The sequence below is a fragment of the Pseudophryne corroboree genome, chromosome 4 (genome assembly GCF_028390025.1).
Source record: "Pseudophryne corroboree isolate aPseCor3 chromosome 4, aPseCor3.hap2, whole genome shotgun sequence".
In the NCBI taxonomy this organism is placed as follows: Eukaryota; Metazoa; Chordata; class Amphibia; order Anura; family Myobatrachidae; genus Pseudophryne; species Pseudophryne corroboree.
In genome coordinates this window covers 564,192,906-564,212,508 of record NC_086447.1, presented here as the reverse complement: position 1 = coordinate 564,212,508, position 19,603 = coordinate 564,192,906, and the positions used below count along the sequence as shown (strand labels likewise).

Genomic DNA, 19,603 nt, shown 5'->3' with positions numbered 1-19,603 from the left:
ACCATGTTGTAATCCCGAAACCAGACGGTTCGGTCAGACCCATATCGAATTAAATATTCCTGAACATATACCTGAGAAGGTTCAAGTTCAAGATGGAATCGCTATGAGCGGTCAGGGCAAGCCTAAAAAGAGGGAGACTTTATTGTGAATCGGGTCATAAGGGATGCATACCTTCATGTCCCCATTTATCCACCTCATTAGGCGTACCTCAGAATTGCGGTACGGGATTGTCATAACCAAGGTAATGGCGGATATGATTGTGCTCCTGCGGAAGCAAGGTGTCACTATTATCACGTACTTGGACGATCTCCTCATACAAGCGAGATCAAGAGAGCAGTTGCTGAACAGCGTATCACTTTCTCTGGAAGTGTAACGGCAACACGGCTGGATTCTATATATTCCAAAGTCGCTGTTGGTTCCTACAGCTCATCTGCCTCTCCTAGGCACGATCCTAGACATAGACAAGAAAAGGGTTTATCTCCCAATAGAGAGCGCTCAGGAGCTCATGACACTGGTCAGGAATCTAATAAAACCAAAACAGGTGTCAGTGCATCACTGCACTCGAGTCCTGGGAAGGATGGTGGCATCATACGAGGCCATCCCCTTAGGCAGGTTCCATGCGAGGACCTTCCAATGGGACTTACTGGACAAGTGGTCCGGATCACCTCTTCAGATGCATCGGTTAATCACCCTATCCCCCAGGGCCAGGCTGTCTCTCCTGTGGTGGCTGCAGAGTGCTCACCTTCTCGAGGGCCGCAGATTCGGCATTCAGGACTGGATCCTGGTGACCACGGATGCAAGCCTCCGAGGGTGGGGGGCAGTTACACAGGGAAGAAATTTCCAAGGTCTGTGGTCAGGTCTTGCCTTCACATCAATATCCTGGAACTAAGGGCCATATACAACGCCCTAAGTCAAGCGGAGATCCTGCTTCGCGACCAACCGGTTCTGATCCAGTCAGACCGCAGGGGTTCGTGTAAACCGCCAAGGCGGCACAAAGAGCAGGGTGGCGAGGGTAGAAGACACCAGAATTCTTCGCTGGGCGGAGAATCAAGTAAGCGCACTGTCGGCAGTGTTCATTCCGGGAGTGGACAACTGGGAAGCAGACTTCCTCAGCAGGCACGACCTCCACCCGTGAAAGTGGGGACTTCATCAGGACGTCTTCACGCAGTTTGCAAATTGATGGGAACTGCCTCAGATGGACTAGATGGCGTCCCACCTCAATAAAAAGCTAAAAAAGGTTTTAAGCCGGGTCAAGGGACCCTCAGGTGATAGCTGTGGTCGCACTAGTAACACCGTGGGTGTTCCAGTCGGTCTATGTATTCCCTCCTCTTCCTCTCATACCCAAGGGCTGAGAATTGTAATAAAAGGAGGAGTGAGAACAATATTCTTTGCTCCGAATGGGCCAAGAAGGACTCGGTACCCGGAGCTGCAAGAAATGCTCTGAGGACTCAGGGCTTCTGCCTCTCAGACAGGACATGTTGCAACAGGGGCCCTGTCTGTTCCAAGACTTACCGCGGCTGCATTTGATGGCATGGCGGTTGAACGCCGGATCATAGCGGAAAAGGGCATTCCGGATGCAGTTATTCCTACGCTGATAAAGGCTAGGAAAGACGTGACAGCAAGACTTTTTCACTGTATATAGCGAAAATAGGTTGCTTGGTGTGAGGCCGGGAAGGCCCTACAGAGGAATTCCAGCGGGGTCGATTCCTGCACTTCCTACAGTCAGGAGTGACTATGGGCCTAAAATTAGGATCCATAAAGGTCAAGATTTCGGCCCTATCCATTTTCTCTCAAAAAGAACTGGCTTCACTGCCTGAAGTTCAGACGTTGTTCCGGGGGTGCTGCATATTCAGCCTCCTTTTGTGCCACCGGTGGCACCTTGGGATCTTAACGTTGTGTTGGATATCCTGAAATCCCACTGGTTTGAGCCACTTAAGACCGTGGAGCTGAAATATCTCGCGTGGAAAGTGGTCATGCTATTGGCCTTAGCTTCGGCTAGGCGTGTGTCAGAATTGGCGGTTTTGTCATGTAAAAGCCCTTATCTGATCTTCCATATGGACAGGGCAGAATTGAGGACTCGTCCCCAATTTCTCCCTAGGGTGATATCATCATTTCATTTGAACCAGCCTATTGTGGTGCCTGCGGCTACTAGGGACTTGGAGGATTCCAAGTTGCTGGACGTAGTCTGGGCTTTGAAAATTTATGTTTCCAGAACGGCGGGAGTCAGAAAGTCTGACTCGCTGTTTATTCTGTATGCAGCCAACAAGGTTGGCGCTCCTGCTTCGAAGCAGACTATTGCTTGCTGGATCTATAGCACGATTCAGCGGGTTCACTCTGTGGCTGGATTGCCGCATCCAAAATCGGTGAAAGCCCATTCCACAAGGAAGGTGGGCTCTTCTTGGGCGGCTGCCCGAGGGGTCTCGGCTTTACATCTTTGCCGAGCTGCTACTTGGTCGGGGTCAAACAAGTTTGCTAAGTTCTACAAGTTTGATACCCTGGCTGAGGAGGACCTTGAGTTTACTCATGCGGTGCTGCAGAGTCATCCTCACTCTCCCGCCCGTTTGGGAGCTTTGGTATAATCCCCATGGTCCTTACGGAGTTCCCAGCATCCACTAGGACGTCGGAGAAAATAAGATTTTACTCACCGGTAATTCTATTTCTCGTAGTCCGTAGTGGATGCTGGGCGCCCGTCCCAAGTGCGGACTCTCTGCAATACATGTATATAGTTATTGCTTAACTAAAGGGTTATTGTTATGAGCCATCCGTTAAATGAGGCTCAGTTGTTGTTCATACTGTTAACTGGGTATGGTTATCACAAGTTGTACAGTGTGATTGGTGTGGCTGGTATGAGTCTTACCCTGGGTTCCAAATCCTTTCCTTGTTGTGTCAGCTCTTCCGGGCACAGTTTCCCTAACTGAGGTCTGGAGGAGGGGCATAGAGGGAGGAGCCAGTGCACACCAGATAGTACCTAATCTTTCTTTTAGAGTGCCCAGTCTCCTGCGGAGCCCGTCTATTCCCCATGGTCCTTACGGAGTTCCCAGCATCCACTACGGACTACGAGAAATAGAATTACCGGTGAGTAAATTCTTATTTTTTTGGCTATGGAGCCCGGGGATTTTATGGTATCCCTAGATATCCAGGATGCTTACCTGCATATATCTATAGCACCGTCCCATCAGTGTTATCTCAGGTTTTTTATCCTCTGGCAACATTTTCAGTTTCAAGCTCTACCCTTTGGGCTGGCGACAGCTCCAAGAGTGTTTACCAAAATTATGGTGGTGATGGCAGCTTATCTTCGTCGTCGGGGGGATAAGAATTTTCCCATACCTAGAAGACCTGCTAATCCTGTCTCAGTCTCAGGAAACTCTGCAGTGCCATCTTCAACTGATTATAGCCTGCTTACAAAGCCATGGCTGGCTCAAAAATTGGGCAAAGTCATCCCTGGTTCCGTCACAACGGATGACACACCTGGGGGCTATATTAGATTCCAGTTTTAAGACAATGTGTCTACCTCTGAACAAAATCCACAATACAGATGAAGATTCAGGGGCTACTACACAGTCGGAGAGTATCCATTCACGCAGCAATGCGAGTAATGGGGTCAATGATGTCAACATTCGACATGTGATGGAATATGCTCAATTCCAGTCGAGGCCCCTTCAACATCTGATTATTTCCAAATGGAATGGACTGCATCAGATGATAAAAACCCAGACTATGCTTCTTCTTCAGGAAGTACGGAGGTCGTTAGCATGGTGGCTACAGACATCCCATCTGGACAAAGGGCGACCCTTTTGGATCTCTGATTGGGAGGTTCTGACAACGGACGCCAGTCTTCAGGATTGGTAACCATGACAGAATGGTGCTTCTTCCAGGGACAGTGGACCAAAGAAGAAAGTTGCCTGCCAATCCATATACTGGAACTTCGGGCCATATACATGGCATTCAGGTAGGCAAAGGAATTACTTCACGGCAAGCCGATTCATATTGGCTCAGACAATGCGACGGTAGTAGCGTACCTCAATCACCAAGGAGGAACCCGCGGCCGAAAGGCAATGAAGGAGGTAAGCCACACGTTAAGGTGGGAAGAACTTTATCATCCAGCCATGTCCGCAGTGTTCATACCGGTAGTGCTAAATTGTAAAGCGGACTTTCTCAGCCGGCACGCCACTCAGGCAAGCGAATGGGCCTTACGCCCAGATGTCTTTCAGATCCTGGTAAACCAGTGGGGGCTACCCGAAGTAGACCACATGGATTCTCATCAGAACAACAAAGTGCCCGCAGACAGGTGAAGAACAAAGGATTCCAAAGCGATTTTCATGGATGCCCTTTCAGTGAAATGGGAGTTTCATCTGCCTTTTATGTTTCCAACAATCTCCCTGGTGATTCGAAAATTCAAACAAGAAAAGGGCGCCGTGATATTAATAGCTCTGGCGTGGCCCAGATGACATTGGTACACAGATCTGCAGACACTCCATTTCTACTGCCTCAACATCCAGATCTACTGTCCCAGGGTCCTTGTCTCTACAAACACCTGGAACAACTGTCATCCTGAAAGCAAAGGGGTTTTCACAACAGGTAATTGCAAGGAAACCATCCTCTGCTCGCATTTATTATGGAATATGGCATGCTTATATTCAATGGTGCAGTGTCAGGAAATATGAACCTAGGTCTTTCAGAGTCTCTAAAATCCTAGCATTCCTTCAGGCAGGAATGGACAAAGGTCTCCGCGCATCTTCCTTGAGGGTACAAGTGTTGGCATTAACGGTATGGTTCCAAAAGAAAATTGCTAACCTAAAGGATGTTCGCACTTCTTTCCAAGGAATGCTCCACATTCAACCTCCTTTTGTTCCCCCTACAGTCCCTTGGGATCTAGATTTAGTCCTAAGGGCGCTTCAGGTTGCCCCATTTGAACCACTGAATAAAGTGGATTTGAAATGGTTGACAGGGAAAGGTCTCTTTCTACTGGCAATTGCTTCAGCTAGAAGAGTCGCAGATTTAGGAGCGTTATTATGTCGCCCTCCTTTTCTGATTTTTCATCCAGATAGAGCAGTTCTCCGAACTAAAACTGGATCTCTTCCTAAAAGATGGAAAGGGGGAGGGGGGTGCGCTATCAATAGCAGCTGGTATGGGGATGGTAAATCCCCTGTAGTAGTGCAAACAGAACAAAAAAAGGTATTACCAGCGCTGGCTGATCATGCTTATGAAATATAAATGTAAAAAACAATCTATGTTCCAAAAGGCTTATAATTAAAAAGACATATTTATTTCACATGTATAATCCTATAAAATAAAGAATAAAAGGTGAATAAAAATACTCAATAAATTTTGCCACAATATCTTAATTGCTTATATATCCACATTTGGCTATTTGTAGTACTCAAGGGGACTGGAATCACTTGGAGATGTCCATCACTAATCGGTTATTTTTGCATAAAGCCGATAATTTGCAGATGTGAGGTATTTACCAGTGATCCTGAGAGCAGATAATGTCCACCTGATGTATGACTGGATCAAATTGTCCTCTTTGGCATGGAGGATTAGGTCCAGAGGGTGGATGCTGCTAGTAAAATGTCCCAAATGGTATGCACCAGAGTATCCGTAAAGCCAGTGGAGATGGTGGTATTGAGTGTCCAGATAAGTTTAAAAGCTCAACGCGTTTCGCTGGTTTGTATGGTCCAGCTTCCTCAGGAGCAAGTAAGATAGTGGCTATAGTGGAGCCTTTTTATACCGAATATGAGTGGCAATAATTGATTACACATGAATGAATCACATAAAATCATATGCATAAGCCTTTTGGAAAATTCATATAATGCTATATATATTGGAATGTCCACTGGTCCCATATACTTAATATACCAAGAAATATTAAAAACGATTCTTTATTAAGTAAATATATACTTTTAAAGTGCATACATGTTTCTATAATATCCCGATCATGTGATTACCTATATCACGTGATCGGCGTCTATATCCAATGGAGGTATTGTGTTCGGGTCATGTGATATAACACGTGACCATAATAGAGTTGGTTGCTTAGTAACCAATCCGGAAGTGTTAGGGTAAAGCTTATGACGTTTATGTAGCGTCCCGATCACGTGACTATTTATGTCACGTGATCGGGTTGTTATCCAATAGAAAGGTATTGTATAAGTCACATGTATATGACGACGTGGGTTGCTAGGTAACAATTCTCCTGGGGGGAAGGAGGGGACGTCCTGTTAGATATCATAGCAGGGCGATCCTACAACCGGACTGGTGTTCTAATATTTAACTATTTCTTATCAACGTTTATAGACACTATAAACGTTGATAAGAAATAGTTAAATATTAGAACACCAGTCCGGTTGTAGGATCGCCCTGCTATGATATCTAACAGGACGTCCCCTCCTTCCCCCCAGGAGAATTGTTACCTAGCAACCCACGTCGTCATATACATGTGACTTATACAATACCTTTCTATTGGATAACAACCCGATCACGTGACATAAATAGTCACGTGATCGGGACGCTACATAAACGTCATAAGCTTTACCCTAACACTTCCGGATTGGTTACTAAGCAACCAACTCTATTATGGTCACGTGTTATATCACATGACCCGAACACAATACCTCCATTGGATATAGACGCCGATCACGTGATATAGGTAATCACATGATCGGGATATTATAGAAACATGTATGCACTTTAAAAGTATATATTTACTTAATAAAGAATCGTTTTTAATATTTCTTGGTATATTAAGTATATGGGACCAGTGGATATTCCAATATATATAGCATTATATGAATTTTCCAAAAGGCTTATGCATATGATTTTATGTGATTCATTCATGTGTAATCAATTATTGCCACTCATATTCGGTATAAAAAGGCTCCACTATAGCCACTATCTTACTTGCTCCTGAGGAAGCTGGACTATACAAACCAGCGAAACGCGTTGAGCTTTTAAACTTATCTGGACACTCAATACCACCATCTCCACTGGCTTTACGGATACTCTGGTGCATACCATTTGGGACATTTTACTAGCAGCATCCACCCTCTGGACCTAATCCTCCATGCCAAAGAGGACAATTTGATCCAGTCATACATCAGGTGGACATTATCTGCTCTCAGGATCACTGGTAAATACCTCACATCTGCAAATTATCGGCTTTATGCAAAAATAACCGATTAGTGATGGACATCTCCAAGTGATTCCAGTCCCCTTGAGTACTACAAATAGCCAAATGTGGATATATAAGCAATTAAGATATTGTGGCAAAATTTATTGAGTATTTTTATTCACCTTTTATTATTTATTTTATAGGATTATACATGTGAAATAAATATGTCTTTTTAATTATAAGCCTTTTGGAACATAGATTGTTTTTTACATTTATATTTCATAAGCATGATCAGCCAGCGCTGGTAATCCCTTTTTTTGGATCTCTTCCTAAGGTGGTTTCTAGTTCTCCCTTAACGAATAAATTGTTGTTTTGGCCTTTCAGGGATCGGGCCTCTCTGCGGGAGATGCATCATTGGACGTAGTACCTGCTTTAAGGATCTACGTGGATCATACCAGTGCTATCAGAAAGACAGACACTTTCTTCGTTCTCTACAGGTTTCACAAGAGAGGATGGCCTGCTGATAAGCAAACACTGGCGAGATGGCTTTGGATGACTATCTCTTAAGCATTCTCAAGCTGATCTCCCTATCCCGGTTAATGTCTCTGCCCTCTCTACTCGTAAGGTAGGCCCTTCTTGGCAACCACATGGTCATCTATTAACACATTCATTAGACATTATTCCTTTGATATCTTTGCCTCTCAGGACGCTGTTTTCGGCCAAAGGATTCTTCTGTGCAGTCAGGAGTGTCCCCTCCACTAAATTCTGCTTTGGGACATTTTAATATCCTGTGGATACCACTGTGGACCCTGAAGGAAATAATAAGAATTTACTCACCGGTAATTCTATTTCTCGTAGTCCGTAGTGGATGCTGGAACTCCGTAAGACCATGGGGAATAGCGGCTCCGCAGGAGTCTGGGCACAATTAAAAGAAAGCTTTTGGACTACCTGGTGTGCACTGGCTCCTCCCACTATGACCCTCCTCCAAGCCTCAGTTAGGATACTGTGCCCGGAAGAGCTGACACAATAAGGAAGGATTTTGAATCCCGGGTAAGACTCATACCAGCCACACCAATCACACCGTATAACTCGTGATACCATAACCAGTTAACAGTATGAAATTTAACTGAGCCTCTCAACAGATGGCTCATAACAATAACCCTTTTGTGAACAACAACTATGTACAAGTATTGCAGACAATCCGCACTTGGGACGGGCGCCCAGCATCCACTACGGACTACGAGAAATAGAATTACCGGTGAGTAAATTCTTATTTTCTCTGACGTCCTAGTGGATGCTGGGAACTCCGTAAGGACCATGGGGATTATACCAAAGCTCCCAAACGGGCGGGAGAGTGCGGATGACTCTGCAGCACCGCATGAGAGAACTCAAGGTCCTCCTCAGCCAGGGTATCAAATTTGTAGAATTTTGCAAACGTGTTTGCCCCTGACCAAGTAGCAGCTCGGCAAAGTTGTAAAGCCGAGACCCCTCGGGCAGCCGCCCAAGATGAGCCCACCTTCCTTGTAGAATGGGCTTTTACTGATTTAGGATGCGGCAGTCCAGCCGCAGAATGCGCCAGCTGAATTGTGCTACAAATCCAGCGAGCAATAGTCTGCTTAGAAGCAGGAGCACTAAGTTTGTTGGGTGCATACAGGATAAATAGCGAGTCAGTTTTCCTGACTCCAGCCGTCCTGGAAACATAAATTTTCAAGGCCCTGACTACGTCTAGTAACTTGGAATCCTCCAAGTCGCTAGTAGCCGCAGGCACTACAATAGGTTGGTTCAAGTGAAAAGCAGATACCACCTTAGGGAGAAACTGGGGACGAGTCCTCAATTCTGCCCTATCCATATGGAAAATCAGATAAGGACTTTTAAATGACAAAGCCGCCAATTCTGATACACGCCTGGCCGAAGCCAAGGCCAATAACATGACCACTTTCCACGTGAGATATTTTAGATCCACGGTCTTTAGTGGCTCAAACCAATGTGATTTTAGGAAATTCAACACCACGTTGAGATCCCAGGGTGCCACTGGAGGCACAAAGGGGGGCTGAATATGCAGCACTCCTTTTACAAATGTCTGAACTTCAGGTAGTGAAGCTAGTTCTTTTTGGAAAAAAATCGACAGAGCCGATATCTGTACCTTAATGGAGCCTAATTTTAGGCCCATAGTCACTCCTGCCTGTAGGAAGTGCAGAAATCGACCCAGCTGAAATTCCTCTGTTGGGGCCTTATTGGCCTCACACCAAGCAACATATTTCCGCCATATGCGGTGATAATGTTTAACCGTTACATCTTTCCTGGCTTTAATCAGCGTAGGAATGACATCCTCCGGAATGCCCTTTTCCTTTAGGATCCGGCGTTCAACCGCCATGCCGTCAAACGCAGCCGCGGTAAGTCATGGAACAGACCGGGCCCCTGCTGCAGCAGGTCCTGTCTGAGCGGCAGAGGCCATGGGTCCTCTGAGATCATCTCTTGAAGTTCCGGGTACCAAGCTCTTCTTGGCCAATCCGGAACCACGAGCATTGTCCTTACTCCTCGTTTTCTTATTATTCTCAGTACCTTTTGTATGAGAGGCAGAGGAGGGAACACATAAACTGACTGGTACACCCACGGTGTCACTAGAGCGTCCACCGCTATCGCCTGAGGGTCCCTTGACCTGGCGCAATATCTCTCCAGTTTTTTGTTTAGGCGGGACGCCATCATGTCCACCTGTGGCCGTTCCCAACGATTTACAATCAGTGTGAAGACCTCTGGATGAAGTCCCCACTCTCCCGGGTGGAGGTTGTGCCTGCTGAGGAAGTCTGCTTCCCAGTTGTCCACTCCCGGAATGAACACTGCTGAAAGTGCTAGCATGTGATTTTCCGCCCATCGGAGAATCCTTGTGGCTTCTGCCATTGCCGTCCTGCTTCTTGTGCCGCCCTGTCGGTTTACATGGGCGACCGCCGTGATGTTGTCTGACTGGATCAGTACCGGCTGGTTTTGAAGCAGGGGTTTTGCCTGACTTAGGGCATTGTAAATGGCCCTTAGTTCTAGAATATTTATGTGCAAGGAAGTCTCCTGACTCGACCATAGTCCTTGGAAGTTTCTTCCCTGAGTGACTGCCCCCCAGCCTCGAAGGCTGGCATCCGTGGTCACCAGGACCCAATCCTGTATGCCGAATCTGCGGCCCTCTAGGAGATGAGCACTCTGCAGCCACCACAGCAGAGACACCCTGGTTCTTGGAGACAGGGTTATTAGCCGATGCATCTGAAGATGCGATCCGGACCATTGGTCCAACAGGTCCCACTGAAAGATTCTGGCATGGAACCTGCCGAAAGGAATTGCTTCGTAAGAAGCCACCATCTTTCCCAGGACTCGCGTGCAGTGATGCACCGACACCTGTTTTGGTTTCAGGAGGTCTCTGACTAGAGATGACAGCTCCTTGGCTTTCCCCTCCGGGAGAAACACTTTTTTCTGGACTGTGTCCAAAATCATTCCCAGGAACAGTAGACGTGTCGTCGGAACCAGCTGTGACTTTGGAATATTCAGAATCCAACCGTGCTGGTGTAGCACCTCCTGAGATAGTGCTACTCCTACCAACAACTGCTCCCTGGATCTCGCCTTTATTAGGAGATCGTCCAAGTACGGGATAATTAAAACTCCCTTTTTTCGAAGGAGTATCATCATTTCCGCCATTACCTTGGTAAACACCCTCGGTGCCGTGGACAGTCCAACGGCAGCGTCTGGAATTGGTAATGGCAATTTTGTACCGCAAATCTGAGGTACTCCTGGTGAGGATGATAAATGGGGACATGCAGGTAAGCATCCTTGATATCCAGGGATACCATGTAATCCCCCTCGTCCAGGCTTGCAATAACCGCCCTGAGCGATTCCATCTTGAACTTGAACTTTTTTATGTATGTGTTCAAGGATTTCAAATTTAAAATGGGTCTCACCGAACCGTCCGGTTTCGGTACCACCAACAGTGTGGAATAGTAACCCCGTCCTTGTTGAAGTAGGGGCACCTTGACTATCACCTGCTGGGAATACAGCTTGTGAATTGCCTCTAGCACAGCCTCCCTGCCTGAGGGAGTCGTAGGCAAGGCAGATTTGAGGAAACGGCGGGGGGGAGTCGCCTCGAATTCCAGTTTGTACCCCTGAGATACTACTTGCAAGATCCAGGGATCCACCTGTGAGCGAGCCCACTGATGGCTGAAATTTTTGAGGCGGCCCCCCACCGTACCTGGCTCCGCCTGTGGAGCCCCACCGTCATGCGGTGGACTTGGAAGAAGCGGGGGAGGACTTTTGCTCCTGGGAACCTGCTGTTTGTTGCAGCCTTTTTCCTCTGCCTCTGGACAGAAAGGACCCGCCTTTTCCTCGCCTGTTTCTCTGCGTCCGAAAGGACTGTACTTGATAAAACGGCGCTTTTTTAGGCTGTGAGGGAACCTGGGGTAAAAATGCTGATTTCCCAGCTGTCACTGTGGAAACTAGGTCTGAGAGACCATCCCCGAATAACTCCTCACCCTTATAAGGCAAAACTTCCCTGTGCCTTTTGGAATCTGCATCCCCTGTCCACTGCCGAGTCCATAAGCCTCTCCTAGCAGAAATGGACAATGCACTTATTTTAGATGCCAGCCGGCAGATCTCCCTCTGTGCATCTGTCATGTATAAGACTGAGTCTTTTATATGCTCTATGGTTAGGAGAACAGTGTCCCTGTCTAGTAGGGTGTCAATATTTTCTGACAGGGAATCTGACCATGCAGCGGCAGCACTGCACATCCATGCTGACGCAATAGCTGGTCTAAGTATAATGCCTGAGTGTGTATATACAGACTTCAGGATCGCCTCCTGCTTTCTATCCGCAGGCTCCTTTAGGGCGGCCGGAGACGGAAGTGCCACCTTTTTAGACAAACGTGTGAGCGCTTTATCCACCCTAGGAGGTGTTTCCCAACGTGCCCTATCCTCTGGCGGGAAAGGGAACGCCATTAGTAATTTTTTAGGGATTACCAATCTTTTATCGGGGAAAGCCCACGCTTCTTCACACACTTCATTTAATTCTTCAGATGGGGGAAAAACTACGGGTAGTTTTTTCTCCCCAAACATAATACCCTTTTTAGTGGTACCTGGGTTTATATCCGAAATGTGTAATACCTCCTTCATTGCCTCAATCATGCAACGAATGGCCCTAGTGGACATTAGATTTGACTCATTGTCGTCGACACTGGTATCAGTATCCGTGTCGACATCTGCGTCTGCCATCTGAGGTAGCGGGCGTTTTAGAGCCCCTGATGGCCTTTGAGACACCTGGGCAGGCACGAGCTGAGAAGCCGGCTGTCCCGCATTTGGCATGTCGTCAAATTTTTTGTGTAAGGAGTCGACACTTGCACGTAATTCCTTCCATAAAACCATCCACTCAGGTGTCTGCCCCGCAGGGGGTGACATCACTTCTATGGGCATCTGCTCCGCCTCCACATAATTTTCCTCATCAAACATGTCGACACAGCCGTACCGACACACCGCACACACACCGGGAATACTCTAATAGAGGACAGGACCCCACAGAAGCCCTTTGGGGAGACAGAGAGAGAGTATGCCAGCACACACCAGAGCGCTATAAAATGCAGGGACTAACTGAATTATGTCCCCTATAGCTGCTATAATATTTACTGCGCCTAAATTTAGTGCCCCCCCTCTCTTTTTTACCCTTTTCTGTAGTGTAGACTGCAGGGGAGAGCCAGGGAGTTTCCTTCCAGCGGAACTGTGAGGGAGAAATGGCGCCAGTGTGCTGAGAGAGATAGCTCCGCCCCTTTTTCGCTGACTTTTCTCCCGCTTTTTTAAGGATTCTGGCAGGGGTAATTATCACATATATAGCCTCTGGGGCTATATATTGTGATTGTTTTGCCAGCCAAGGTGTTTTTATTGCTGCTCAGGGCGCCCCCCCCCCCCCCCCTGCACCCTCAGTGACCGGAGTGTGAAGTGTGTATGAGGAGCAATGGCGCACAGCTGCAGTGCTGTGCGCTACCTTGGTGAAGACAGAAGTCTTCATGCCGCCGATTTTCCGGACTTCTTCTGGCTCTGTAAGGGGGACGGCGGCGCGGCTCCGGGACCGAACACCAAGGCCAGTTCCATGCGGTCGATCCCTCTGGAGCTAATGGTGTCCAGTAGCCTAAGAAGCCCAAGCTAGCTGCAAGCAGGTAGGTTCGCTTCTTCTCCCCTTAGTCCCTCGTTGCAGTGAGCCTGTTGCCAGCAGGTCTCACTGTAAAATAAAAAACCTAAATTATACTTTCTTTCTAAGAGCTCAGGAGAGCCCCTAGTGTGCATCCAGCTTGGCCGGGCACAAAAATCTAACTGAGGCTTGGAGGAGGGTCATAGTGGGAGGAGCCAGTGCACACCAGGTAGTCTAAAAGCTTTCTTTTAGTTGTGCCCAGACTCCTGCGGAGCCGCTATTCCCCATGGTCCTTACGGAGTTCCCAGCATCCACTAGGACGTCAGAGAAATGAGTAATTATGGTAGACTTACCGTAGATAACTCCCACCCTGACGCACCTGATTTGAGGATCCTTATGCTGGCCATACACTTGTGCGATGCCCCGCGTCGCGGGGCATTGCAACCGGCAGTTCAGGTGCAATGAAATCGCACCTGAACTGCCAGTGATCACCATGCGATAGATCGCATGGTAATCATGTGATGGGCACATCACCGCCGCGTGGGAGCGGCCTCTCCTGGCGGGTGCCCATCGCACATCGCAGTGCGATATATCTCGTGGGCTTAAGACCACATGCGATCGCACTGCGATGCGAGAAATATTAAGCGCAGCACATAGTATCTTGAGACACGATATTCGACCAGCGTGCCCGCGCATCGCGTCTCAAGGTACCTAAAATGTGCATACAATCCTTCGATTTCTCTCACAAATGTGGTCGAAATCGAAGGATAGCACCGATTATCTCATAAGTGTATGGGCAGCATTACACTTACACACACTTCCATACAAGAAGGAAGAGGTTAGTATGTTCTTCACGCCTGATTAGGGCTCTCTTATGCTCCTGCTTTGAGCTTTGGGAAAACAACTGAATTGCCAGAGCCAAGAGGCGAGGATATAGGGGACTGGCCTGTTGCATCCTGGGAGTCTGAAAAGCTTAGGTCGTTGGTGCCAATCCACTGTCGTTACCGGATATCCCAAGGTATATCCTATGGATACTGTGGACTTCGGAGAAAGAGAGTTATCGACGGTAAGTCTACCATACAGTAACTACTCATTTCCGGGACACTTAGAGTAACTCAAACAAATACTACCATTTCTCTGCCGTTTAATAGCTGTATGACATATGTATCTACTACTGTGACAAACTTCTGTTTAACAAGCAATTTATCGCTGTGATATACTGTATATCGGTTGGTTGGAATAGACTGCTATTGGAACAACTGTATGATCATTGAATTATTGATTACACACATAGGACACATTGTGATTTTACCTAGTGACATGTAACACTGTACCTTTATGCAAGGGAGACTACTGTATGTGTGTTAAATCACACTATTTTGTGAGCTACATCACTAATTGACAATAATAGATTAAAAGAATCATATATTACTTGAAAACACTTTCAATTATTGAGATATATATATATATATATATATCACTGTCCAAGATTCGGCGCTCACCACTTCTGCTGTATCTTAGCTGGGTGCCATCAGTAACTTTTATATAATACACATAACCAACATGCGGCACTCACAGCATTTTCTCAAAGAACAACGGAGACTCCGTTTTATCTCAACGTTTCTATTTCTTAAGTGAAATAACTCCTGATGAAAATTTCACTTAAGAAATACCTTCCCGGCGGGCTAAATTGGATTCTGGATTTTTATTTATTAAAAAAATTGCTTTCTTTAGGAGTAATTAAAAGGAGCTATTTACTCACAACAAAGTAACAATACACCACACAAATCAATGACTTTTCAACATAGTGATAACATCGGAATTATACTCCAGTAGGGAGCTGAAAACAAGTGCTGTAATATAGCACCTAACACAAGAACTAATTGCAGACCGGTCCATACTACACAGTAAAAATAGGACTCATTCTCTCTGCTACTTGGTAATTTTCATGTAATTTCTGTATATTTATTGTTGCTTATGTTTGATATACATGCATTAATTTGTATATACTATCTATGTGCGTATATATGCTTATTTTAATTACTCTTAAATAAAGCAGTTTATTTTATAGCTAAAAATCCAGATTGCAAAACACTTTTTTTTTTCTTTTTCTTTTTTCTGATATAACAAACATTGTAGTTTAAACGGGTTCAATATGATTTACTGGCGGTCGGGATCCCAGCAGTTAGGAGACAGACTCCGGAATCCCGGCAGAGAGTCCCCTCGTGGGCTTGCTGTGTTCACCATGCATCGGGCCCGGTGACCAGCTTAGCTCGGCACACTATTATATTACCCCTCGTGTGGTGGCGTTGAAATTCCGAGCTTCGGTCGGACTTCCGACCTACGGTATATCACCGGCTGTCGAGATTCTGGTGTCGGGAAATTAACCGCATCCCGTTTAAACATATGATAAAAATAATACACACATAGATATATATACTGTATGAATATATACATACATGTGTACACGTGATCTGACCACGCCAGTTAAGTGTTTAAATAGGCCCCTAAGTTCCAGAAATTAACTTGCTTTCTGGTGCAACAGAAGACCAGTACCGGCAATGCCCCTCCTTTGATAAATTTATATGACTCCAAATGTAGAGGAAAATAGATATCAGTATAGTGTAATACATTTTACACAGTTTATTGCACTAAACAAGAAAATACGCATACATTACTGATAAAAACAATTAGCTTATATGGATTTAGGTATAAATCCCAATTTGGCCAGAGAAGAGTCCACAGTAAAATGCATTTCGTCCTTTACATCAAATTTTGGACTTTATCAGGGTGATTGATCTCTCTCCCTGATAAAGTCCAGAATTTTCTGTACAGGACGAAAAGTGATGGGGCTGGTTCTGCTCCCCCTGATGAGAGCCCATTGTCAAGAGGATTATGAACAGAAATTTTCTTGTCAAATCTGTCATATTATACCAACTGTTCACAATGAATTCGTTTTGGAAATACTCAAATTAATATGACGTTCTGTAATTCTTAAGTGGTGTATTAGTATGTGAAACGTTACACTTACATTTAGTGTCTGCAATGTCTTCTATGAGTAATCGTGGAAGGGAAACTGATGCCATAAATTGGTGGGAGGTCTTCGATGTGCGTTTGAAGGGTATGTAGGATATATGCCGGCTGGATATCACCAGAGCATCGTTTAATAGAAAAAGGCTCAAGTCACTGATGTGGTTGTAGATCCTAATGTAAACGTACGAAAATCAATTTTCAGAATAGTGTCATTATGGAATCATAAGAGATCATTCAGAGTAAAACACACAATTATGTTCCAAGTGATAACAGTTAGAGGGTTACCAGGAACAAATGTATAGAACGGAGGACAAAATCATGAGCACCTGTGCTGAAGTTATCAGATTCAAATTGTCCTTTTCAATCACTTTTTAAGAAGTATACGGTTATGTTTTCCATGAGTTATCAAAAAATAAAATAAGGAAGACGTAAATAAGCATAAATATATATACTATGTCAGCCAAATGTTAAATTCTTCCATAGCCAAAATACTAGTTCAAAAGCTAACGATTGGCCTAGATCTACGTAGATCTTACAGTGCTTAAGCGGAATTATTCTCAGCACTCAGGGGCAAACGCAGGATTTCTGTAGGTGTATTGTATTATATATATATATATATATATATATATATATTAGTTTATTTTTATATCAATTAACAAAATGCAGTACGGATGGTGTAATGGTTAGCATTACTGCCTCACAGTACTGAGGTCATGGGTTCGATTCCCACCATGTCCCTACCTGTGCGGAGTTTGTATATTCTCCCCGTACTTGCGTGGGTTTCCTCCGGGTACTCCGGTTTCCTCCCACAATCCAAAAATATACTGGTAGGTTAATTGGCTCCCAACAAAAAATGAACCCTAGTGTGTGTGTGTACATGCGATAGGGAATATAGATTGTAAGCTCCACTGGGACAGGGACTGATGTGAATGGGCAAATATTCTCTCTAAAGCGCTGCGGAATATGCGGAAAATAACTGGTAATAAATAATAATAATATAATAATAAATAAAATGCGAAGGAAATGAACAGAAGAGAAATCTAGTCAGGCCCTAAGAAAGAATCCCATTTACAGGTGCTCAACTAAATAATGGGAAACAAACACAGCTGCATATCTTATTGCAACATTAACATAACTCTTCTGATCATTGTCTTTGGTATCTTATACTAGGTAAAGCCAGAAATTATGCTTGCTAATGCAGGTCTGTACAACATGTGGCTCTCCCAGTGTTGTGAAACTGCAAGTCCCAGTGTACCCTACCAGCTCACTAAAAAAGGGGGGTGCTCGGGCGCGATATGGGATGTTGTTCTAATGCTGCTGCTAAACAACAGGATTAGTCAATCCTGATACCTGGACATGCATACAAAGAAAGAAATAATAGCAGCCCTAAATTCAATTAATTAATAAAAAGTGAGATGGATTGAGTGAAAACAGATTAAAATATTTATTAATAACTCTGATTAGTAACCAATAAAAAGTCAATATGACCACCGGCAGAATTAATGAACCAAAAATGTCCGTTCCTTTTAAATAACTGGACACCAGTTTAGGCAGAATATATAGGCTTAGGAGCTTATTGCACAGTCCCATGAGAATATTACCGCTTCTTATGCCGCTGGAGGGAGAAATGTCCCATAGAAGATCCTTCAGTTGGGAGTTGGTAGCATGTTCTCAATCCTCACCAGTATGCGGAGCTTGGCTTGCGGGAAAGTCCTTATTATGCCTATTAGAATCCACCAAATTGCAGCAAACTTTGGACGTCCAGTATGGTCCGGGCACTGGTTCAGCAACAAATCGACGGTGATCAGAGTGGCACTCTGATCACCGTAGAAGGATCTTCTATGGGACATTTCTCCCTCCAGCGGCCTAAGAAGCGGTAATATTCTCATGGGACTGTGCAATCAGCTCCTAAGCCTATATATTCTGCCTAAACTGGTGTCCAGTTATTTAAAAGGAACGGACATTTTTGGTTCATTAATTCTGCCGGTGGTCATATTGACTTTTTATTGGTTACTAATCAGAGTTATTAATAAATATTTGAATCTGTTTTCACTCAATCCATCTCACTTTTTATTAATTAATTGAATTTAGCGCTGCTATTATTTCTTTCTTTGTATGCCTACCAGCTCACTACCTGGAGACTTACAGGGTCTCTAAAGGTGGGTACACACTGGCCGATATATCGGGCGTTCTCTTGAACGGACGATCTATCGCGGGTCCGTCGGCCAGTGTGTACGGCCGATACGTCTGTGAACTCTGTCGTTCAGTGACGTATCGCGTCGGCCCCGCAGCACAGCCGACGGACAATATATCTACCGATATATGGGCATGTCGGCTGACCGCCCGTACACATGCTGCGGTGGCCGGCGGTGATTGACAGCTGAACTGGACGGGCGTGTGTACACGCCCGCCCAGTTCATGACGTCCGTCCCCGACGGATCGGGCAATGTGTATGCTCAACACCCGATCCGTCTATAGATATATCTGCCGATCAATTGGTCGTCAGATATATCTACCAGTGTGTACCCACCTTAAGTTCCCACTGGGCCGCTCCCACTCATCTTTCTGCCAGGCCGGCTTACCATGCCTGCTGGAGCAGCTCACCATGCATACCAGCCCAGGCTGATTAATGTGTCTGCCGGGACGGTTGCCGTACTTCCATACTGTGGAATGCAAACTGGAAGCGGTCATCTGCTCTGGCTAGCATGCACTTCCGGGTGCCATTAGCTGGGAGCAGTGGCGCTCCTGATGGCATGCTGCGGCCCACCGTTTCTGAATCACCTTGCTAGTGGGGAAACTCTCCATGATATCCCCCATGGCTACACTACTGCCAGAGCAGTATGGTCAGCTACAGTTAAAGAAGCAGCATTGCCTCCAGTGGGAGTATGTCTGACATGTCATTCTGTGCTGCATGATTAACAGCCATATCCCAACATCACCCTAGCCCCATAGACCTAAACTACAGCCCCTGGCCCCAGAAACACACACTTCCTATTTCCCCCCTGGCCCCCTAGACACCGTACCCCCACCCAGGTACATACACTAACTGCCCTATCCTCCTACCCTTCCTTCACCGAGCCCAGTATAAACTCCCTACCCTGACCCCTAGACATACAGTACCCCCATGCCAGGAACATACATAGAATGCCCTACCACTTTCCCCAAGCCCCTGGGACATACACTTCCCATCCTACCCCCGGCCCCCTAGACATCATACTGCCCCAACCCAGGTTACATAAGTTGGTAATGTTGCCAGCCTGGGCACTGCAGTGATCATAATAAACTACAGCTGTTGATAGCTCTTGTGCCAT

At 45.8% G+C, this 19,603-nt stretch overlaps 1 protein-coding gene across 1 annotated transcript in view; it reads right to left on the bottom strand.

The window, feature by feature from the left end:
* The window catches only part of ECT2L (epithelial cell transforming 2 like), a 257,733-nt gene that overhangs the window by 27,946 nt on the left and 210,184 nt on the right, over nucleotides 1-19,603 (bottom strand). Inside the window, exon 22 of the mRNA XM_063917439.1 lies at nucleotides 16,291-16,463. Coding sequence (XP_063773509.1) covers nucleotides 16,291-16,463 — 173 coding nt within the window. The remainder of the gene's footprint in view (nucleotides 1-16,290; nucleotides 16,464-19,603) is intronic.